The 23,463-nt window shown below is 49.7% G+C and overlaps 1 protein-coding gene across 8 annotated transcripts in view; it reads left to right on the top strand.

Annotated features, from left to right (window-relative positions):
- Positions 1-23,463, top strand: part of BCAR3 (BCAR3 adaptor protein, NSP family member) — a 109,502-nt gene that overhangs the window by 61,021 nt on the left and 25,018 nt on the right. For 5 of the 8 annotated variants that reach the window (XR_004973785.1, XM_036347055.1, XM_036347062.1 and 2 more), the window contains 3 exons: positions 16,640-16,768; positions 19,485-19,927; positions 22,135-22,238. Coding sequence is in view for 7 of the 8 variants with exons in the window: in XM_036347055.1 (XP_036202948.1) it covers positions 16,640-16,768; positions 19,485-19,927; positions 22,135-22,238 (676 nt within the window). In the remaining variant the exon portion in view is untranslated. Of the gene's footprint in view, positions 1-12,507; positions 12,623-16,639; positions 16,769-19,484; positions 19,928-22,134; positions 22,239-23,463 lie in introns of all 8 variants that reach the window. The other 3 variants (XM_036347059.1, XM_036347063.1, XM_036347061.1) reach the window with 2 other exon arrangements.

Here is a 23,463-nt window from a genome sequence, read left to right as displayed (position 1 = left end):
AGCAAAGACCATCAGGCGTGCTATTTTTTCCATCCCCACTCCTGCCCCCACAAGCTACAGCTATATCCATCTCCATGACCTCCGCTTCCTTCCTCCAGCCTCCAAGGATGAAGTGTCCCTCTCCCTCACCAAGGCGGGACCTGCATCTGTGCCCATGACCACCCTCTTCTCAGACTCCTCAGGGATCATCAGTCTGTCCTTCTCAACCAACACTTTCCTCTGGGCTTATATACATGTTCCAGTCTTTCCCTTTCTAAAAACAATCCTCATTCTGTGTCTTCCTTCCTGGTCCCTGTCTGCCTCCTCTCAACGCTGGTTAACACAGCCCCCGTTTACTCATTTCCCATTGGCCCCTCCGCCCCCCTTACCCCACTGGCAACCTGGTCGAGTCCGGTGGATGCTGTCCAATGCTGATTTCATTGGGAGTCTCTGCTGCACTTGACATTATTGGCCATTCCTTCCTGAAAGTCTGCTCTCAACCTCAAGGACACCACATTCTACTTGCTCTCCTGAATCCTTCCTGACCAGTCCCACCCTGCTGTTATGGACTGAATGTGTGTGTTCCTCCCAAATTCATACGAATAACCTCCAGTGTGATCCCTTAGGAGGCGAGCTCTTGGGGAGGTGATTGGGTCATGAGGGTAGAGCCCACATGAATGAGATTAATGCCCTAATTAAAGAAACCTCCGAGAGCTCTCTCGCCCCTTCTGCTATGTAAGGACACAACAGGAAGAGGTTGATCTGTGAACCTGAGACTAAATCCACCAGGGCATTGATCTTAAATGTCCCAGCCTCCAGAACTATGAGAAATAAATGTTTGTGGTTTAAGCCATCCAGTCTGTTATAGCAGCCCACGCAGACCAAGATGCCTGTTTAGTTTCTCTTTCTAGACTACCTCTTAAAGCCAGCTTCCTCAAGCCTTATTCTCCTAAACCCTCCATACGTATCTCATAGGCGACTGCTGAGAGAAGATACGCCCTCTACACAGAGAATTCTCAAGCTGCTGCTTCTATGCAGCAATTTCCATGGCACCTGGACCCCAGAGCCACTCCATCCAGATGGCGCACAAGAATCTCAGGCTCTACGTCTTCCTTCACAAACCTTCTCTCTCATGCTTCTGTATTGGAAGTTGGTGGCTCAGTCATCTTCTAGGAGCTGTGTGCCTCTTCTTCAGCCTATTCATCATCCATGTCTAATCAGTCACTAAGTCTTCATGATTTTATTCCTAAACATTTCTCTTATCTGCCCCTTCCTTCCTGTCTCTACCATCAGTGCTGTACTAATTCAGGCCTCACCTTCTCTTGCTTGGAATGCTTTAGTAGCTACCTAACTGGTCATCCTCTCCTAAATCTTCATAGGAAGTCATTTCATTATTTTTCTATTTGACATTTCTAGAGATGGAGAGGTACTGTGTCCTTATGGCAACACATTCCCACATTTGAACAACTCTCATTGCTAGACGGTCCCTCCTTGTATTGAGTCAAAATCAATGCACCTGCAATGTCCACCTTATTCTTCAGGTAAGTGGACATAGCACCCCTTCAGATGCATATTTCCCCTGCCTGTTGGGACCATGTTTATTTCCAGCATGTGAGATTGGTTGGTATGAGTGGGCGCCTCGAAATAAGATGGGATGAATTCTGGATTCATTCTCTCGGGATTTGAACCAAGAATATTTGACCTGCTATCTTTGGACAATAGCAGCCCAAGCCTTCAGACATTTCAACACCATGCTCACAGTCCACTTATGTCTTTTCTGTGCAGCCTAGACATTGCCAATGTACTTTGGGAGACTTGGATACTGGTATCAGTCTATCCCTTGCTCAATATGTCTGAACAAATTATGAAAATTCAGGGTCTTGGTCATATTTTCTCTTGTGAGATATAAATATTCTTGCTACCTACTTAACTTCAGGGGCAATGTACAGATCCATGAGATGCGAGTTACATTGTGTTGGGTGTCTTCTCCCTCCAAGTCCAGTTGCTATTTCTGTGTTTTTGCCCATGACATCTAGCATGGTGTTTGTGGTTTTTAAAAAAGCTTGTTAAATGAGGTGCAAAAATTTTGAACTCATCTGGAGGAAATATACCTTTAAGGTGACATATGAGTCATATATTGGAAGTGGTGGAGTTGGTGCTTGGCCAAAACCTGTCTTATGATGAATCTTTTTTTAAATCATCACCTGAGGATATCTTTTTATTTATTTTAGAGAGAGGAAGGGAGGGGGGACATCGATGTAAGAGAGAGCCATCAATCAGTTGCCTCTCTTACCTGCTCCGACAGCGGATTGACCCCACAACCTAGGCATGTGCCTTGACCAGGATTGAGCCTGAAACCAGTGAATGGATGACGTTCCAACCAACTGAGACAGCGGTCAGGGCTATAATGAATCTTTTTTTCTGTTAACCTATTATGTACTTAGCCCTGACATATGATGCAATTTGTCCAAAGCAGATTTTGAGCCGGTTGCTAGTCATGGTATGCTTTGGCCAGAAAGAATTTAGAAAGTTGTTTATCCCACACCCCATGCTTGAAGGCTTCCTGAATCTTTGGATTTTCCTTTGTGTGTTTTGCATAACCCTCTTTTTTTCCTTCCAATTACTTCTCCTACTGTCTTTCAATGATGTGCATTGTGTTTATTGAGTGTCGCCTCATTCATTTGAGGGGAATTAGAAAAAAGGATGAATTAAGTTGATTTTGATTTTCTGATATTCTTATTGAAGAGCACAAAGGGCATCTATTTTGGTGAACAGCTAATGTATCAAATCACTCATACTTTGAATTAAGTTGTTGAATTAACCAGGTAACATTACCAGTGGAAAAGATTTCTAGGTCGAACTTGTACTTAGCTTTTACTTGGAGCCTTGCATTCTGAATATTAGTCAGCTGGTCTTTAGACCCCTATCTTCAAGTCTGCCTTAGCCAGGGCAGTCTCTGTCTTTTCACTCTCCATAGATGTTAACAAAGCACCACTATTACTGAATGGAATCTTACCGACAGACCCAGTGATTAATATTTCACTTGCATTGTCTCAGTAAGCCTGTGTGCCAACCTGGTAAGAGAGAGAGGTATTATCGGAAGTCACTTGAGGACCTGGTTATAGGGAGCAAAGTGGTTTAGAAGAGGTTTTCATAGGTCGAACTTGTACTTAGCTTTTACTTGGAGCCTTTTGTTTCACCCGCCCAATAAACCTTTAAGTGGAACCAGTGACCTTCGGCCTTCATCTTAAGTGTGGTACATTCGACATCTTGCTGGGAGGAGTCAGAGCGCAGGGCAGCCTCGTGGGGGTGATTCGGATGTCTGCTCCTCTGTGGGCTGCTCCAGGAAGTCATCATCTAAATTTGATCTAGAGGAGAAGGTATGGCCGCAGCTTTCAGCACAGCAAGATGTTAACAAACGGCCTATTGAAAATGTCATCGTGTTTCACTTTATCTATTACCAGCGAAAGGTGAGACCCCCTTGGAGCTGAGCCCTGAGTGAGCCCAGGGGTAAATAATGCTTTGTCAAGAGGGTAAGGAACATGATGGGCAAACCCACTGGGGCAGGTCAGGGGGGATCTCAGGTGTAATGAGTGCGCGGAGCAGGTTCTCCCACACGTGGGAAACCTTTGTGAAGGAAAGATGCCATTTTGGTGTTGGGTGTACTGTCTTGTGTCAAACTTAGAATTCCTCCAGCAGTTTTCAAACCGAAATCAGTCTCCTTCAGTGAAAAATAATTTGCAATCCCTTGGTGTTCCATCAAAATAAAACTGAGCTTCAAAAGCAACCGCTTTATGATCCTGCAGGATGGGAAGGTGTGGAGGAGACCTTGCCCAGAGAATGGGATAAAAGGCAACAGGATTTAACATCAAAGGCAGCCCTGGGTCCCCATCAGAGGGATTCTGATGTAATTAGGTTAGCATGGAGGATCAAGTTACTGCTGCCTGCTTAGGGGGTGTGCTGCCTTCAGACTTCAATCTGCACAAATTAAAATTAAATGAGTCTTTTTCATTTACACACACGGAGAGCTGAATTTTAATGGGAATTTCTCAGAACCTCGATAAGCAAGGTGTTCCATAGATATCTTCTCCATATTTCCCATTCATGGCCTCTGAGCCTCTTTTGATAAGCCTTCGATAAGGTTTGATAATGAATAAAGTGAAATTTCTCAGTTTTGGGCTCTCTAAGGGGTTTCGATGGCATTTTCCCATCTGCGCAGGGTCTGATGGCCCCTGTGTCATCACTTGTCTATGAAAAGAAAAATCACATATAGTAGGAAAACGAAATGTCTTAATTTAGCAGCAAATGGCAAATCAGTTTTTAACGGCACTGGCGTGCGAATCTGGTGTAAAAGTGATAAATTGCATGGATTTAATTAAAATGTGGCAAATGGCATCAAAACCCATCTGCAGATCTTTGCTGAAGATGAGACTCTTTCTAGGATTTGGAAAAAGCGAAAGTCACATCATCAAGGTCCTTAAACATTAACGTCAGAAACCTGAAACTTAGTGTGATGTTATGGACTTTCTTTGCTACCGCTTCCTTTCTCTCCAGCGGGCCCAGACCCCCTCGCCGCCCCAGATAAGGGAGAGAGAACACTGAGGGCTTCCGCGGAGCTGCTTGCGGCTCACTGCCGTGCGTTCTCCCCAGATGTCTTGCCTCTCAAAGAGGCGGTCACCCTGTCAGGCCTGGGGCCTTTCTCCCACGCCTGCCCCTCCCCTCAGATCTGGCCCAGGAGGCTGGGCCACAGCAGGCCCTCAGTAAGTCCTTGAGCTTAATCAGAGGCATAGTGTTCCAGCGCCTGTAAGGCTCTTGATTAAAATTGGCCTCCTGATTATTTCGGCAGAACTTTGGCCAACAAGGTGACATACGTATGAGTTAGGAAGCTGCCTACAAAGGCCGCTGCGCTGAGCTTTCATGTAAGGCTTGAAAGGAGCAGGTTCAAGGCACAGGACCCAGGTGAGACCAGCAGTCCCCATTTGTTAACAGCCCACACCCAAAAGGCAGAGGCCCTGGGGACACCCTTGGGTCCCCTCCCTACTGGCACAGAGTGTCTCTGTGCGAATTGGAATATGGCACCCTTTTCTTAAGACACTGTGCTGCCATCTGTCAGGCAACTATTTTAATCAATAAACAAATTTTTAAAGGCTGTGCATGAAGGGCGCCTCCTTAAATGTAGTGCCACTGTGCTGTGCAGGTCCGGCCCAGTGGCCAGGCCATTGTGACCACCACGAGGCTGAGCCAGGCTGAAGTGCCCAATGGCTCTTGCCACCATCCGCTCTTGTGTCTACCAAATAGGAAAGAGAAAATTGGGATTTAACCTTTTTTTTTTTTCTCTTTGGACTTTTACTTACAAAGTTAATTGTTTATTTAAGTGAAGACTTTGGCTTTCATCACAGTTGTTCGCATGAGAAACTGTATTTGTCTAGCCTGGCAGCCCAGTGGGGAAAGTTGGATTAGGAAATTCAAGCCTTTCTTCATTTATCTCTGGATTATAAGAAAATATTTTAGGTAAGCCATACAGCCCGAGGGTGTCAATAAAAGGTGACACAGTCCTCGGTATGTGATTGTTTCTTTTCAAGGTTTAGGATCGCCACAAGTGCCATCCCCTTTCCTTCCATGTGACCTTAGATTAAAACACGTGAGGGTTTGTACTAAAGTTGCTGGACTTGAAACTTGGGGAGAACTGGATTTTCATTTTTCAGCCTGTGGGCAGGAGTAAGAGTGGCAGAAGTCATTGAGTTTTATTCATTCTGGGGGTTCAATTTATGCACGTTTTCAATGGTAAAAAATACCAATTTGGGCTCTCAAAGCCCTGGATATACTTTGGAATTTGTCTATACCCTGGCCCACTGCTTGAGATTCAACACAAAACAAGACTTCAAAGGGGCTGAGTTTCTGAATCTCCAGAGAATCTCACTTTTAGGTGAATTTACTTGCAAGACGATCCTAGACGAGGCAACTGTAACAAGGCATCAGAACACGTTGCGGAATGGTTATCGGAAGTGTGCTTATTTCATATGTTTACAACGTGTATTAGGAACTGCGATGGCGCCGGCTCGCTGTCAGGGCAGGTCTCGCCAGAGTTCAGTGGGTTGAGATGAGTCTGTCTTTCTGGATTCTCGTCGTGCCCAAGCTTGGGCCACCTGCTGGCTGTTCACAGCACACCCCTGAGGGCTTTCCCACCAGCTCATCAGGGACAGGGGCCTGTCTCTGAAATTAGAGAAATTTTACATGGTGATCCAGAACACCAGGCAGACATAACTTTGTTTGTGATCATAAGTTCTGGATGAGATTTCTAGAAACACGTGGCCTAGGGGGTTGTTTAGTATGATGTGATGAGAGGCCTGGACTGTTGCTGACCTCTCCCTCCATTGATAAGCTGGTCCAGGGCAGAAGAAAGAGGCTTTGTTCAAGAGCCCATGGCATTCTGGGTGTTGTGACCCAGCACCCCTAACTCAGATAAAATAGCCCAGGAGCTCCCTCTGTCCCTCCCTCTACATTCTCTCTTCTCTCCTTCTCTTTTCATGCACACAATTCCTTCCTCCTTTTTTATTTCAAGGCAGTTCATTGCCCATCTCAGTCATAGAGTGAATGACTAGAAAATAATTTTTTTAATTCAACAAAAAATGTTATCATGGGGGCTAGGTGAAAAAGGTGAAGGGATTAAGAAGCACAAATTGGTAGTTACAAAATAGTCATGGGATGTAAAGTACAGCATAGGGAATATAGTCAGTAATCTATCTATATATATCAAAGCCTAAGCGACCATCTGACTGGTAGCTATGATGCGCACTGACCACCAGGGGGCAGACGCTCAACGCAGGAGCTGCCGAGCCGCGGTGACTTGGCAGCTGCGGTTCTTGGGTGATGCATCCAGAACCAGAGAGGAGGGAGCCCCATTCCGGGGTGCGTCACATGAGAAACGCCCTCTCACAGTCCAGGACCCCTCGGGGGATGTCAGAGAGCAGTTTTAGCCCAATCCCGCAGGCAAGGCCAAGGGACCCCACCGGTGCATGAATTCCGTGCACTGGCCCTCTAGTATTGTAATAACTATATATGGTGCCAGGTGGGTACTAGAAATATTGGGGACAACACTTTGTAAAGTATATGATTGTCAAATCACTATGCTATACACCCAAAACTAATCTATATATATAAAAGCCTAAGTGACCGTTACAACCAGTTGACTACTTGACCAGTTGACCAGTCGCTATGATGACACACTGACCACCAGGGGGCAGATGCTCAATGCAGGAGCTGCCCCCTGGTGGTCAGTGCGCTCCCACAGCCAACCTCCACAGCCTGCCAACCTTCAGTGGTCCCTCCCCCTGGTTGGCCGGCCCTGATTGGCCCCAATCAGGACTGGGCTAGATGGTCCTGATAGCCCCGATTGCCAGCCAGGCCAAGGGACCCCACCCATGCATGAATTCGTGCACTGGGCCCCAAGTATAAAATAATATCAAATGCCAACTATAATTGAAACAAATTTTTTTTTAAGAATTAAAAGAAAAGACTTATTGACTAAGCCTCCAAGGCCCTGAAGGACACCTAATCCCCATACTAGGGCCTCTGAGCCTGTGAAAGACGTGAAACTTTCTTGTGCTCTCACACTGCGACTCTGTCACCCGTGTGCTGGGGGCGTGGGAGTCAGCTGGAGCTAACTGTAACCACGTGTACTGGTGAATATTGAGACAGATGCATGCCAAGTGCTTGCCACCCAGGGAAAGTGCCTTCTTACAGGTGGTCAATGTCACCCTGCACAGATGGAACCATTTAGTGCTTCTTAAATCCCCAAGAACTAGTGAGTTTGAACTGAAAGGAACAGAATAAACAAATTTATGCCTAAATAGAAATTGATTGTTCCAACTTCTAGTTTTATTCCATCAAAACTAAATGATCAAAGGCCAAAGATCTCTTAACACCTTTTAATAGATTTTATAATCTTAAAAAAAAAAAGTTTAGTGAAGCAATTTTTGTGGCTGGGCGTCATCTTTGTAAAGGGGTTCAAATTCCACATTGTTCCAAGCGAGTGCCTGCTGTGTGCCAGGTGCTTTCTGTGCATTAAGTCAGGACTCCCAGAATGTGGGTACTGCTATCCCTCGGTGCATAAAGAAACAAGAGGAGACCAGAAAGTTAACCAAGGCCACCTGTTCTTGACCAACCTTCTTCCCACCCATTGACAGGGAAGCTGCCACATGGACGGGGGAAGGCAAGTTTGGTTCTGGTCAGTAAGTGTTTGCTGGGCACCTGCTGTGCGCTAGGCGCTGAGCTGGACTCTGGGAGCCAAAGACATGGCCTCTGTCCTCAAAGAGCTTGTGGTAGCAGACACATTGCCCACTGTGTAGAGTCTGTTGGTGGGTTCCCTGCCCCCCTCAGATAAAACCCAACTAATTTATTGTGGTCTTCGAGGCCTCTGCCTGCCTCACCCTCCCCTCTGTTCTCTCCCTGTTCCCCAGCGTAGGCCCCAGCCAGGCTGCACAGTGACACCTCAGCAGGTGTGTCACTCTGTCTTCTGGGCCATGGGACGGAGGCAGGAAGGAGGGACACAGGGACAGTGTGTTCAGGGAGCTGTGGGAGGTCCCTGCCATCGGGGTTCCGTGTCGTGTGCATTAGGATTGGAGCTCAGGACCAGATAGAGAAGCCTTATGAAGGCTTTGGGTTTTATGTGTGGGTGACTGTGAGCCCTTCAGAACATAACCAATATTTCCCTACACCTCAGCAACCCATGGGCCCAAATAAAGGCTTGAAAAGGTAAAAGACCCAAATCTGCTGACTCATGGACACCACTGCATAATGACAGAACCTTGCTCGGCTCCCTGACCAGTTATTTCTTGGGGCCCATGGCCCTCTCCTGTCTGGTCCTCCTCTCAAATTCAGACCTGAATTCCTATGTGAGATGTCAGTATATTGCAAGGACAGGGGTTCAGCTCACTGGGCTCCGAGAAATGTGTTCAAAGCTCAGGGATCTGGGAGCATTTGGCAGGCTGGGGGCTTGTGTCCCCCATGGACCAGGTCTGGGAGAGTGGGAGCTAGGCATAAGAAGGCCATTCACTTGTTTGCAGGAACGCTGGGAGAGACTCGGCCTCCTGTCAGCCTAGCTGGGGCACCCCGTGAGTGTCTGAGCCAGGAGGGCAGGATAACTCTGTGCATTGCAGGTGGCAGGTTGCAGGACCAGAAATGGGGGTGAGGACATTGTGAGGAGGCTACTACAGAAGTTCAGGGAAAGCAGAAGAGGGAGGAACAGGCTTGGCAGAGAAGATGAGTTCCACTCGTCCACACTGACATCCAAGCTCTGAAGTGAATTCTGGTTTATTCGTATCTCGACACCAACCCAAAGGACTGGAGATGGAGGTTTCAGCACCTTGCAAAAGACTCCGAACTGGCCTTGGGTCGGCAGCCCCACCTCCAGCCAGCCCATTCTGCTCACTGCGGTGAGATTGATCTGTCTGAACGCATCTTTTATGTACCTGCTGCCTTCCCAGACAGAGATTTTCTTTTCTTTTTTTCTTTAAAAAAATTGTTTGTCAGTTACAGTTGACATGCAATATTCTGTTAGTTTCAGGTGTGCCACATGGTGATTAGACACTTACATAACTTATGGAGTAAGTGATCACCCAGTAACCAGGCAGAGATTTCCAGTTCTCTCTCTGGAGTGTGAACGTCTATCCCTCAGCCCGCAGTTTCGCTCACAAGTGACAGGAGTCCAGTGCAGACCAGCTTAGGCCACAAGGGGAATGTACTGGTTGATGTAATCAGCTGGGGCTCAGCCATGTGCGTGCCACCAGACACTCCATCTCTTCCTCCTTCTCTCGGCGTTCTGACTGCATTCCCTCAGCACATTCTGGCAGGGGACAAGAGGTGAAGCAACCTGCATAGTTCAGGTCTCATGACATTGTCAGCAGAGTGGGTAGAGTGTCATTTTTACTCCGTCCCACTGAGAAAGGTAGCAGAAAGAACTGTGACTGGACCAGCTTGGGTCAGGGGCCCTTACCCAGGTCAACCACTAATAACCAAGAAGGTGGAGTCTGAATCACGGGCTTGGAGAAAGTGTGGAGCTCTCCTGTGGGAGGAGGGGTGAGGTATACTGTGTATATCACATGCACGTGCGCACACACACACTGTCGTCCTTCTGTGTGCCCCCACCCTCTCCTCCCCAACCAGAACCTCCATCCAGCCAAGCCCAGCTCCTCTGACCTCATATATGCCAAATACCTTTCCTGTTCTCAAGGGTTATCCTCAAGGCTAACCCTGATTCCTCACCCTCTCCTCTCTACCCCCTCCCCCACACCAGGGGGGCCACAGGGACTTTTCTCTTCTGCTACAAGAGAAAGCAAAATGGCAAAGAAGTGCGTGAGCTACTCAGGCTGCAGAGCTGGAGGCAGGGATGAGATCCAGGCAGTGTGTTTCCCCAGCTCAGGGATGGATGAGCTGTTCCTCTGTGTGTGGTCTTCCCAGACGCGCTCGCTCTCCCCGTGAGGGTAGGGACCAGAGCTGTCATCCCGGCTGGAGGCCCCATGGCTGGCTAATTGCTTAGTCCTGATTGCCCCTCCCCCCCAAGCCTTTCTCTTTCTGCCTGCACCCCCCCAACGCCTGGGCCTGGGGACTGGGTCTTTGCTGGTGATGTGCACGATTTAAAATTCTGTGGGAACTGGAAAGCTTTTCTTCCTGGAGGGACAGAATAAAATCAATATTAATTATAATGCAGATGCCATCTTTTTCTAATCCCCTCAACTGTCTCCAACATGCAAATGAGTGTGCGCAGCCTCCTCTGGGCCTTCCCACAGATGCTCCGTGCACTCCCTCCCTCCTCCTGGACTTAGGAGCACTAACCTCCCATGAATCCGGGCCCCATTGTTGTGCCTGATTTGAAATGCAGGCTCTACTGTCACGCAGCCCCTTCCTCCCAGGCTAGAGCAGCTTATTTCCTGGGGGGACTGTTGGAACGTGGCTTTCTGTGTGCATCGAAGTTCCCAGCACGTTCCTGAGTTGGCTCTGAGCCTCTAGCATGTGTTTCCCAACCATTTCCTGGGCCCCGGCTCTTCCTGCTTGTCAAGACCAGACTTGCTGGGGGCCACACGGGACTGCAGAGATGTTCATTCCAGATTCAGAGAGATAAGCATAACTTTTGAGCCGGCCAACGTTGGCAAGCTAGGACCCGTCCTGGCCTTGTCACTGAACCAGAGGTCTGGGGCAGGCGGCAGCAAGGTCCTGGAGAGGATTGAGGAGACCTCTACAAGGCAGCCAGCGGGCACCGATACTCGTGTCAGGCTGCTTCCCTTCCAGCAGGGCTCCCTGTGCCTCCACGCGTCGCACCAAACACCCGGAACACGAGCTGTTCATGTGTGTAGCCAGGTGAGCAGCAGTCTGATACAAGCCTGTAATAACAGTTAACAGTGCGGGCTGCGTGCCAGGTATGTCCTTGGCGCTTGACAGCCACGGACCCATTTCACCCTGAGTAACATCTCAGCACATAGCATGATGCCCGTTTTGCAGGCAGGGTCCTGAGGCTTCACAGAGAGGTGAACTCATTTGTCCAGAGTCACTCAGCCACTCAGTGGCACCGTGCCTGTGGGGGTGGAGGGGTGGGCTGGCCATGCTCTTAAACACTCACGGCAATGGCTGTAACAGCACAGGGTATTGAAATGCTGGCCATGGGAAAGGTGTAGCTAGACTCCGATTGCCATGAAAAGCAACAATTACAGCAACTTATGAATTTCCTAACTAACCTTCAACTTGGTGTGACAGTGTGGGCCTTGTCCACATTCCCAAGTTACCAATTTCCCTTCATCAGCCCAAGATACTGGGAGCCATGCGAGTGGGTAACCATGGTACGTAGTTACCCTCTTGCCCTCTCTCCCTCCCTCCCTTTCTTCTTTTCTTTCCTGCTCAAGGTATGCTTATTACTTCATTTATATACATAGCACCTTTTCTTACACCCCACCCCAAAAGGCCGTTCCCAAATTTCTGGTGGATCAAATTCAGGCAAGCCTTGGAGTAGGAGATGTGGGTCTTGCCAGCATCTCTCTCTCATGGTGGCTGTGGGTGGATTTGGTCCCTGAATGAACCTGGCAAGACCTGTGGGCAGAGCGTTCTTGATCCAAAGCCCAGCAACTTCCCTTCCTCCGGAGGTTGTGCCTCAGCTGCTGTGTAGGGTGCAGCCCGTGCTGGGGCAGCAAACCCACCCTGTCTCCGTCCTCCCCTCACTGTGACCTACTCCCCCCACAGTGGGAAACTCTGAAACAAGGAATCAGACTCGCCTTCTAGGAATGACGTTCAAATTTAGGGGCAAATAGAGAATTTGAGTTTGGAGAAGAGTTGTTACTATAATGTGGTCATTGGTAGCACGGAGGGCATTTGGGTGAAAGAGTGATTCTTCATGAGTTGTCTTGCTGTCTCTCTCGGTCTGGTAGTTGAAGAACATAAACTCCAAAGGGCCAGTGAGTGCATGTCCATTTGGTGTAAATTTTCTGAGGGAGCACAGCTGTATTAAACTTGCTCTGTGTGTCACGGTGCCCCCTGTCCCAGATGCCCACTGCCCCATGCCAACGCCCCATGCTGACATCCCATGCCGACAGAGGAATGAAGAATGATTTGGGTCCAGCCAGTCTCTGAGGCCCATTGAATCCAGAAGATGTCTACAGTAAGCAGTGTGAAAGCGTGGGGAAGTGCGAGCTGGGGGGAAAGGCTATGGGAACCAGACCGTATCTGCGTGCTTGTGTCCTCGTTATTGTCCCAAGATTGGAAGCTGTTGGAGTGTTGAGTCCTGCCTCTTATTCTGTCTCTTCTCCTGCTTAATTCTGGGCTACACATAAAATAATAATGCAAGTGAATATTACGTCAGTGAAAACCTCTCTCCTACCCTTGCCGCAGAAGGTAGCCTAAGGAAGGGCGGGAGGAGTCTTTGGCATGAGCAGAATCGGAATTTCAGAGGACACGGATGATCACACAGGTGAATAAAACCGTTGCCGAAGGCAAAGGAGCTATTGTGTTACTTCTAATTGCTAGAATTTACTTCATGGTCCAAAAGATCTCAAACTAGTCTAGGCCATGACTGAAATGGCTGCTTCCCTGGGAGAAATTCAGATTCCTCCCAGAGGGCAGCAGGTAAGTGGAAGGGTCACTGTTAGCAAAAGTTTGGTGGGTTGGGGAAAACCAACAGAATTTGATCAAATGTGTGACCCGTTCCATGAAGCAGGAATCTCATTCCTGGTCCCCAGGGAGCACAAATATCAATCACAGTGCTCTCAGAGAGACAAGTAGGTACATTTTGTCAGGTTTTCTAATACGGTGGATGGTCACCCCTCACCAACCATGGGATTGACAGCCCATCAAAGTACTTATCTATAGCAGCAAAATCATAGTTGGCAAGGTCAAGGCCTCATAGAACATAGGCACTGGGAAAATAATAAAAGTTGCATTAGTATATGTGATTAAACAGTGAGTGAAAGTTCTAGCAGGCTTCCATTCCCAAAGGAGCCACATTAAACCACTGTTTAATGAGCATGACCATCCGTGGCTGACTTTTGAATTGCCTTCTTCAGTTTGAAAGTGCCCACATCACCTGCTGAGGCAGAAGCGCCCAGCAGCCGACCCAGCAGGTTTTTAATGCGGTAGAGCCAGCCCCAACTGGCTGGAAATGAAGAGCTCTTTGCAATTGCTCCTGTGCTCTGGGGCTGTCTCTCTCCTTCCCTCCCTTCCTCCTCCCCACTCTCTCCTCTCCCCACTCTTCCTCTTCATCTCCCTGTATCTTCCCCTCCCTTCTCTTTCAAATACAACTTGAGCAATTGTGTAACCTCCTAAGTTTTCACAATTTATGCAAGAGAGGAAGGGAGAGGGAGAGAGAGAGATAGAAACATCAATGATGAGAGAGAATCATTGATTGGCTGCCTCCTGCACGCCCCACACTGGGGAATGAGCCCACAACCCAGGCACATGCCCTGACTGGGAATCAAACCGTGACCTCCTGGTACATAGGTCAACGCTCAACCACTGAACCACGCCGGCTGGGCAAGGGTGTATTTTTTGAAGTCTGGTCTTCCCTCCTGAATTATTTGGGAAGGCCAGTCTTACTGGTCTCTTTCTCTCCTCTCTGTGTCTGTTGCTGTAGTGCCCCATCTACAGAGTCTACAGGGAGAGAACAGTAATTGTGGATTTTCCTCTAAGGAGTTAGGACAGAAGTAATAAGATAGCTTTGGTAGCAAGTATAAAACAGTATTATCTCAAAAACTGGAGTGAAAGATTATTGCACATAAAATGCTAAAAAAAAAAAACACCCCAAAAAACAACTTATGGCCCTAGCCAGTTTGGCTCAGTGATAGAGCATTGGCCTGCAGACTGAAGGGTCCTGGATTTGGTTCTGGTCAAGGGCATGTACCTCCGTTGCAGGCTCGATCCCCAGTCCTGGTTGGGGCACGTGTGGGAGGCCACCAATCGTTATGTCTCTCTCACATTGATGTTTGTCTCTCTCCCTCCCTTCCACTGTCTCTAAAGAAAAAGAGGAAAAATATCCTCGGGTGAGGATTCACAACAACAAAAAACCCCTTACAGTTTTATGAGAGATGCTGGGAAAGAACGAGTGGGTGGGCCAGTGAGAAGCAATCTGGTTGTTGGCTATCAGAGAGGAAGAAGGAGACGGAGAAATACAGAGAGAACACTTTCACCGAGGGCTACATGAAGAATAGGCTCCGCTGATCTCTATGTGTGTCAGAGCTCTGACCAAGGACGCAGCACGAGGGATTTAGGCTGGGCACACACTGTCAGGGTGGCTAAATAGGGCCAGGGTCACAGTAGCCTTGGGATTTAGTTCAGCTGCCAGTGACAGGAACACCCAAAATAACAGTTTAAACAAGACAGGCGACCACATGGAAGACCTGGAGGCGGGCACTCCGGGGCTGGGATATTGGCCCCTCAGTGTGAGGGACCCGCTAGCCTATGCCTTGTGCTCCCCTAGGGCGCAGCTTGCTCCTCAGGGTCCGGGATGGTGTTGCAGCTCCCGCCGTGACGGCTCAGCTAAGATGTCCCAGCAACACTGCAGCTGACCCTTCCTCAGAGCTTAGTCATCACATCTCCCTGTGAGAGAGGGAGACTGAAGATGTCATCCGTTAGCTATGTGTCAACATGCCCAGCCTAAAGAGGGCTTCAGGTCATTGGAGAGAGAAGAGGAGAATCTTCATAACTAAGAAAGTCATAGAGGTTCCCCCTCTTGGCACATTTGTTCATTCAGGGAGGACAGAGGGCCTGATACATTCAGGCATTGCTTGGGGGTAGCTGGGAAGAAGGCACATGGGTCTCTGCTCTTGTGAAACTTAAAATCTAGTGGGAGCAAGACAGATAATAACTAACAGTAGATGTGGTCCAGTTGACAGTCTACATTCTACACCCAAGTCTCTCCAGCGAGCTGCCTTCAGGAGCACCTGTGTGTAATCAGCGGTCCGAGCAGGCAGGGTCCCACAGCGCTAACTCCTGCGGCGTCGGGCAGCCCATGGCAGCCTCTCTGATGTGAATTCAGCTTATCAGACCCTCCCATGCCTGCACGGAAAGAACAATGGCGGGGAAGAGGAGGAGGGAGACGTAAACAATTAGTAAGCCAGAGCCCCACCTGGAAAGTGGCCCCTGAGTCATTCTGAGGCCTGTGCCTTCACGGGCTCACATGCCCAGAAAGACCAGGATAAGAATCCAGCTGGGAAAGCCTGTCTGTTTTCATTTTCTTCAGTGGACAAGCATCTGGGGCTCTGTCGCTGCTAAGGGACAGAGCAGTGTGATAAGGACAGCTTGCTAGCTCCTTAGGGCGTTTGAGGCCAAGCAGGGGATCTTGGGAAAACACAAGGACACAGCCTTTTCCTGCTCCCATGACCTTCAGCCAGCCGTCCCTGAGCCTGGTTTTGCTGGGAACCGGGCAGGTGTCCAAGTGCAGGTCACAGGTCATAAGTGGGTGTGGTTTCTAAGTTAAACTGGAAGCCAGTGTTGCCCACCCCGGCCTCCCGCCCTGGCCGCCGTGGGATGACCTAAAGCAGAGCCTCGAACTCTAAGGTGAAGGACCAGTTGTCTGTTTTGGTTTAAAGTTTCAACCTCCAATCTGACTTAAAAATACAATATTAGGAAAACGAAATTAAAAAGGCATACAGAATATAAACTTAGACTTCTATTATTAGATTCAAGAAACATAGAATTACTCTGTCCGGTTGCTCTGAAAGCTTCTAAGGCAGACTCCATTCCTGGCCTGGATTTGCCGGTAGCAGCGAATCCAGAGCTGTCACCACCAGCCAGCTGGGGACAGCTGTCCTTCCCGGCTTCGGCTCCCAGGACAGCGCCGAGGAAGCTCTCTGTGGCCTCCATGTGCCTCAGGCCCGCACATCTGTCTCTGGTGCCCCTGCCCAGCTCCCCACATTTTTAACTGCTACCTGAGCGGACTGACAGCGTGGCCGTCTCTCCTATCACAGTCCCCGTGCGCAGGTGGACATTTTACTGCACACTTACCGCCAGAGAAATGAAAGGTCACAGCCAATTGTAATCATTATCCAGGCTCCCCTACCTGGACAGGCTCGGGGCATACACCGGTTTGATCAGCAGAGCAGCCACCCATAAGACGGGCAGTCGTCGCCAGCTGGCCTGGCGGCGTGGGCAGGGCAGGGAGGTCACTGTTGACACTGTGTTGCAGTTCTCCAAGGAGAGGCACGTCATGGACAGAACCCCTGAGAGGCTGAAGAAGGAGCTGGAGGAGGAGCTGCTGCTAAGCAGTGAGGACCTGCGCAGCCACGCCTGGTACCACGGCCGCATCCCCCGACAGGTACCTGCCTCCTCCCTGCCAGCACGCACCCAGCCGTTCTCAAACAGCGCCCAAACCGACGACCCTGCAGGGTCATGCACCAAGGCCGTGTAGGAGCGAGCCCCAGTTTAGGCAAAAACAAATACTATATAATGGCCTGCAGTGGCTTAACTTAGGCCTGCCTCGCCTCTAAGGACACCTTGGAAAAAGCGAAGGTCAGAAAACCAAAGTACACTTCCTCACACCCAGTGAGTGGATGCGGAAAAGGCAGGTGTTCTGTGGTCTGCAAACACGGGGCGGGCAGGAGGCAGCCGCCGCAGGGTGGTACCTGAGAAGTACAAGGCCGGGCTGTGGTTCCGATGATTGAACTATTGGCTGGCTGCCTGCAGCCTCATGCCCTGTGGAGCCTGCTTCCTTTCTAAGGCAGTGGCTTAATTTCCGATAAAGAGAGGGCTATCATTGAGGCAGCGGCGCAGAGCAACAGTGCCCCCTGTGCACTGCCCGACCCCCTGGCCCGGGGATGGGGGAGAAGAGGAACCATATCAGTGATCACAGATTCGTGGCCTGGAATGTACTTTGTGTGATGGTTGTTTGAGCGATAGCCATAAATAATAGGGTTTTGTTTGTTTAATAATATAGAAAGTGAAAAATAAAATAAGTTCTGAATCAAGGTCCAGAATTTTCCTTGGGCTTTTATTACAACCTGACCCGGCCAGTCATTTACCCAAGACAATATGACAGGAAAGGAGTGGGTGGGGGTGAGGGGAAGGGCATCATGGCATGAGTTATTTTTTTAATGAAGCAGATTTCTCAGCATTATCAAAGAAATAATCCTTAGTCTAACTTTTTCTCTTTTTTTTAAGTTTAAATTTGATTGTAGAAAATACAGGGAGCAAAAAAGGAAGAAAATTACCCCCTCACCCCATAATTCTCCCCCCTGGAGATAACCCTGTGAACAGTCTGATATAAATCCTCCCAGAATTTTCTAAATCAAGGATGACATCATACCACATATACTTTTTGGAAGCCCACTTTCTCCACTTAATGACATACCCTGGGAATTTTCTCCAGCTATTAAATATTCTCGTATACCAGTGGTCGGCAAACTCATTAGTCAGCAGAGCCAAATAGCAACAGTACAACGATTGAAATTTCTTCTGAGAGCCAAATTTTTTAAACTTAAACTATATAGGTAGGTACATTGTTATTAACTTAATTAGGGTATTCCTAAGGCTTAGGAAGAGCCACATTCAAGGGGCAAAAGAGCCGCATGTGGCTCGCGAGCCACAGTTTGCCGACCATGGTCCTATACCATTCTACATTGTGTGTATTTTCATTGTACACATGCACCATTATTTATTGGGCATGCTGACCAACATCCTTTAAGATAACTGCTATGTTCACAACTATAATTATTTCCTCAGACTCAATTCCAAGAAATGGAAATTTGGGGGGGGTGACAAAAAATATTTTTAAGGCAAAGAGGCAACTTTAAAGTAACCATGGTAACATACTGTTCTAAGCTAACTGATCAAATGTTGGAATGGCCTGGAAAAATTATCAAAGTTTATAAAATCTGTGACTGTCACGGCCGTGCTTCTCCCTATCTCGATCATAAAATTTGTTTCCACTTGCCATGAGTGTAAATTTTCAGCTCTAAATCATTCCAGATTGCATAACTGGACACTGTAACAATAATAACGATAGTTATAGCTAACACCCTACTCCTTTCCATGTTTACTGCCGCTCTATCGTCGCATGATCCCTGCTTTTCAGAGCGCATAACCGAGCCACAGAGAGATTAGGTAACTTGTCCAGAGTCACACAGCGGAGCCAGAATGCCAACCGGGGCCGACTGCCTACCGGAATGCTCATGCCGCACCACAGTATACATTCTCCTTTTTCTATAAACGTCAGCATCCTCATAGTTAACCATTTTTTATCAAATACTGTGTTCCATTGTACAAGTGCTTTGCATGCAGATGTATATTCCTCCCAACTTTGTTCCAGGCCCTCCATCTGGCCGGCGTCATGTCCGAGCCCAGCCCTGCCCGCCCATTTCACAGATCCTTTGCTCCAGCCCCATCATTTCCTCCTCCAAGCACCCTTGCCCCCTTCTAGCCCCACCCTGTGCTCACGCTGAGCCCCACCTGGAGCACTGCCTTTGCATCCATCTGAATTTGCGCTGGCCTCCAGGCCAGCTGGGCTCCTGCCTCCTCCTTCAAACCTCTCCTGGCCAAGCTGCCTTCCTCAGCAGCCACGTCATTTACCTTTGGCACCAACTCGATTGGGAACTGATCACTCGCCACCTTGTGACAGCGACCCCCCTGTCCCCTCCCAGGCCCTCATCTCCCGGTTTACTTTGTCCCTCACTTTACGACATCGGACATACCATACCCTTTGCTTATTCATCCTCACTAAAAAGAAGCTCTCTGCTCAGAACAGAAGCTCCGTGCAGTGGGGACTCCAGTCTGCTTCGTTCCCTGCGGTAAACCCGGTGCCTGCAGCAGTCCTGGGCACGGACTGGGTGGCCAGCATGAGTGACTGGGTCTTCTAAGAATTAGACATTTGAAAAGTCAAGAGCCAACTGAGGGAGTAGAGACAGCATGGCATTGCCTTCTGTTGGCCCAAAGAAGGGGGGAGAAATACAGCTTCTAAAAGGAATGTAAGCTTGCCCTGCTTTCCTGCTCCTCACTCACGGTTTTGTGTCCCCCCCCCCCCCCCCCCCCCCGCCAAGGTGTCAGAAAGCCTCGTGCAGCGAGATGGCGACTTCCTGGTTCGAGACTCTCTGTCCAGCCCTGGAAACTTTGTTCTGACCTGTCAGTGGAAGAACCTCGCCCATCACTTCAAGATCCAGCGGACAGTCCTTCGGCTCAGCGAGGCCTACAGCCGCGTGCAGTACCAGTTTGAGAGGGACAGCTTCGACTCCATCCCCGGCCTGGTGCGCAGCTATGTGGGCAACCGCCAGCCCATCTCCCAGCAGAGCGGAGCCATCATCTTCCAGCCCATCAACAGGACGGTGCCCCTGCGGTGCCTGGAGGAGCGCTATGGCGGCTCCCCTGGCCTGGCCCGGGAGGGCAGCCTCGTGGAGGGAAGGCCGGACGTGGCCAAGAGGCTGAGCCTCACCACGGCCAGCGTCCAGGCCCGCGAGCCGAGCTTGCCCAGAGGAAACCTGCTCAGGTGGGTCAGGGCCTCCGGGGGGTGTCGGGAATCGTGGAGGGGCCCTCAGGCCGTGTCCGGGCTGAGTTAGGCAGACAAGGAGCTCACCCTCCTTGGAAAGATAGTCATCAGATGGACCAGGAGCAAATGTCATAAACAGTAATTTCCTGAACTCAAAAATTCAGAAGTAAAATACAGGATTCTAGTAACACAAAGTACAGCTGTGCTACTAGGAAGCTCTAGCAGATGTCAGTCAGCATCTGGCTGTGCCCACCCCCACCCCCACCCCTGCCTGGACGCAAATGCTGGTCCACCTCTCACCTGGTGAACCCTGGGCAGGCTGCTTGCCGGCTCTGGGCCTCACTTTCTTCACCTGGGAAGATGGGGCTTGTGAGGGTTAAATGGGTTTCAGTATGCAGAGTGCTTATAACAGCACATAATGAGTGCTTGGTAAGCGTTAATCATAATGATTATTATTTCTGGAGGGAAGTAGAATGTAAGACTGAGGGCAGTTGCAGGAAGGGAGGGAGAACTTTTTAAAAAAATTCTCACCCAACATATTTTTTATTGGTTTTAGAGAGAGAAAAGGAGAGAGAGAGGAGAGAAACATCAATCGGTTGCCTCCGATACACACCCTGACTGGGATCAAACCCGCAACCTAAGTATGTGCCCTGACCGGGAATTGAACCCACAACTGTTTTGGTGTACGGGATGATGCTCCAACCAACTGAGCCACCCGGCCAGGGCAGGGAGGAGGAACTTTTATCTAAGGTTTTTAGAAATTCTCCTTTCCATAGTAATAAGACTAGACTTGAGATCCCTTAAAATGTGCAAGGGCTGGGTATTCTTTTCTTGCTTCTTCTGGGAATTCTTCAGCTGATGAGCAGGGAGTTAATGCCATGACAGGGCCAGATGGTAGTTGTCAACACACAGAAGCCCCGCTGAGTCTGGCTCTGGGAGGAGGGCCCCTGGTCTGCCTTTAGAGACCGGGATTTAAAATATATTATTTTTTTTAAGATAAGAAATGGAGGTAAGATTGGGAGAGTCTCTACATGAATGAGACAGGCCTAGCAGAGCACCTCCTCTGATAGCCCTTGGAAAGCAGAGCTCCGAAGCTTTGTCACCTCTGGGCATAGGCAGCGGGCGCAAAAGTGTCTAACCATGGGGGTGGGGTAGGCTCAACGTCAGTAATGACCAGCGTCCTGCCCACCTCCCCACCCCCAGCGCTCCTGCGCGTCCGTCCCTGACTCTGGCTGCTGGTTGGCTGGCGGGCCGCCACCTGGGCAAAGGTGTGTGCCCAGCCAGGTTGCATTCCAGCTTGGTGTCTGGCCAGCGGAGTCTGACTGTCCCGGTGATCTCTGCTTAAGTATCACTTTTCAGAAGCCATTGCCTTTTGGAATTTGCCCTCTGCCCTGCCTTATCTCTGAGGGGTTGCTGGAATTTCTCTGTTGCTGGGAATTTAGGGTGGTTTTTTTTTTTTTTAATTTGGTGTTTTTTTCTTTGGTGCTTGAAAAGGTAGGAAAAACGTTGCGACTTCTGTAACATAAGCTTGTAGGAGGGCCGAGGAAAGGTCATTACAACTTGTACAGTGCTTTCTCTTCTAGCAAAAAGGAGGTTCTGTTCCTCGGTGCTGGAGACATTCCCACCTGAATTGGCAAAGGCCTGGAGAGTGCTAGCTAACCGGGTGGTAGTTCTAGCCCACCTCTCCCTGTGGGCCTGCGCTCTGCGCCTCCCAGCTGCCACCCCAGCCCGAGCCCGAGGGAGGTGGCTGTGGGTGTGACGGCCCCCAGGCGGGCCTGTGGAGTATTTGGGGGACCTGAGGTTTACACTGAAATGGAAACGGTGACCCTGTTAATGTCATGGGGGAACGGCAGGTAATTAAACAAGTCGTTGCTCCTGGTAAGAATGTTAGGCTCTGTAAAAAGTGCACATTTCAGTGTATCAGGTTTTCCTGAGAATCTCCTGAAACTTTTACCCTGCTCTGATCAACCGATTGGAAAGGCCCAAGGGAGGCCTCCTGGACTGGCTGGTGGGCGGTGGGGTTGGGGGATGGAGCCCACGGCACAGTCAGGCCATAATCGCCCCATCAGCAGTGCTCTCACCCGCAGACATTCCTGGCCCGTTGGGGTATGCGGAGGCACTCTCGTCCTGAGCAGTCATGCCGCGGTGTTGCATAAAGGCTCTGTGACTTAATGATAGGTTTCTGCCGGGCTTGTCTTTTGCTCCAGAAATAAAGAGAAGAGCGGCAGCCAGCCTGCCTGCCTGGATCACATGCAGGACAGAAGAGCCTTATCCCTCAAAGCCCACCAGTCGGAGAGCTACCTGCCGATTGGTAGGTAACTGGGAATGTCGGGGGGGGGGGGGGGGCGCGACAGTGTTCCCCTGATTCCCTTCAGGCTGTTTTTCTGCTCCATCTGGTCACCTCCTTTGGGAAAGACCTAGGGCTTTGCCTGCAGAGGCTTGTAGGACTATGTCCGGATGCGAGTCCCTGAGCTGGGTGCTTTATGTACTACCTTTTGAGCCTCATAACAAGGTTGTCCCTTTTCGAGGCTGAGGAAACTGAGGCACAGAGGTTAAGTGATTTGTCCAGAGGCACCTATCAGGTAAGCGGATATGCCAGCATCTGAACTCAGGTTTTCTGACTCCAAGCCCACGCGCGAACATGGGTCTTCATGACCAGTGCGCCTCTGTGGTCCACTCCCAGGACAGAGGGGGTGGGCTGGTCCTGAGGCTTGTGGTGGAGCAGCTGTCCAGCAGCCCCTCTTCCTCTCCGTTCTCCTTTCGCAGCCAGAAGAGTGCAAAGGTGTGAGATGTGGGGAACCCAAGTAAGCAGTCATATATGTGGCCATGGGATTGTTTTTCATTCTTTTTATACCTGACCTTCCTTGGGACCACTCGGTGATTTTCCTAATGCTCCTTAAACCACCTCGGTGTGGGTTGTTGCACCGTCTTTCTCCCCCTTCCCAGGGGGTCTCCAGCTCTCCCTCAGAGCAGGCTGGGCCCGCCCTGGCGCTGAGAGTCATCAGAGCCCTGTGTGCTCAACGGCTGAAGACTTGTGTTTTTAGGGCACGATTAACTGACTCATAGCCAGAGGCCATGTATTTTTCTGCTCCGCCTGTCCTAACTTTCTGTGACAGCCCAGTGTCGGCAGTCCCTGGGATTTAAATTCCCCCAGAAGTGTGGGGCCGGGCCAACTTTGCCCTCAGAATGCCCTAGACCCGTGGTCGGCAAACTGCGGCTCCCGAGCCACATGCAGCTCTTTGGTCCCTTGAGTGTGGCTCTTCCACAAAATACCACAAAATATCACGTGTGGGCGCGCATGTACAGTGCGATTGAAACTCCGTGGCCCATGTGCAGAAGTTGGTATTTTGTGGAAGAGCCACACTCAAGGGGCAAAGAGCCGCATGTGGCTCACGAGCCGCAGTTTGCTGAGCCACAGTTTGCCGACCACTGCCCTAGAATTCTCTAGACTGGACATGGGTGGTCACACTGAGTTATCTATTGAGGATGAAAATTCATGGCCAAGGGCATGAATTGAGAGCCGGGGCGCCGTCACT

The sequence above is a fragment of the Myotis myotis genome, unplaced genomic scaffold, assembly GCF_014108235.1.
Source record: "Myotis myotis isolate mMyoMyo1 unplaced genomic scaffold, mMyoMyo1.p scaffold_m19_p_2, whole genome shotgun sequence".
NCBI classification, from domain to species: Eukaryota; Metazoa; Chordata; class Mammalia; order Chiroptera; family Vespertilionidae; genus Myotis; species Myotis myotis.
The sequence above is the reverse complement of the archived record's forward strand: the minus strand, read 5'-3'. Positions and strand labels throughout refer to the sequence as shown.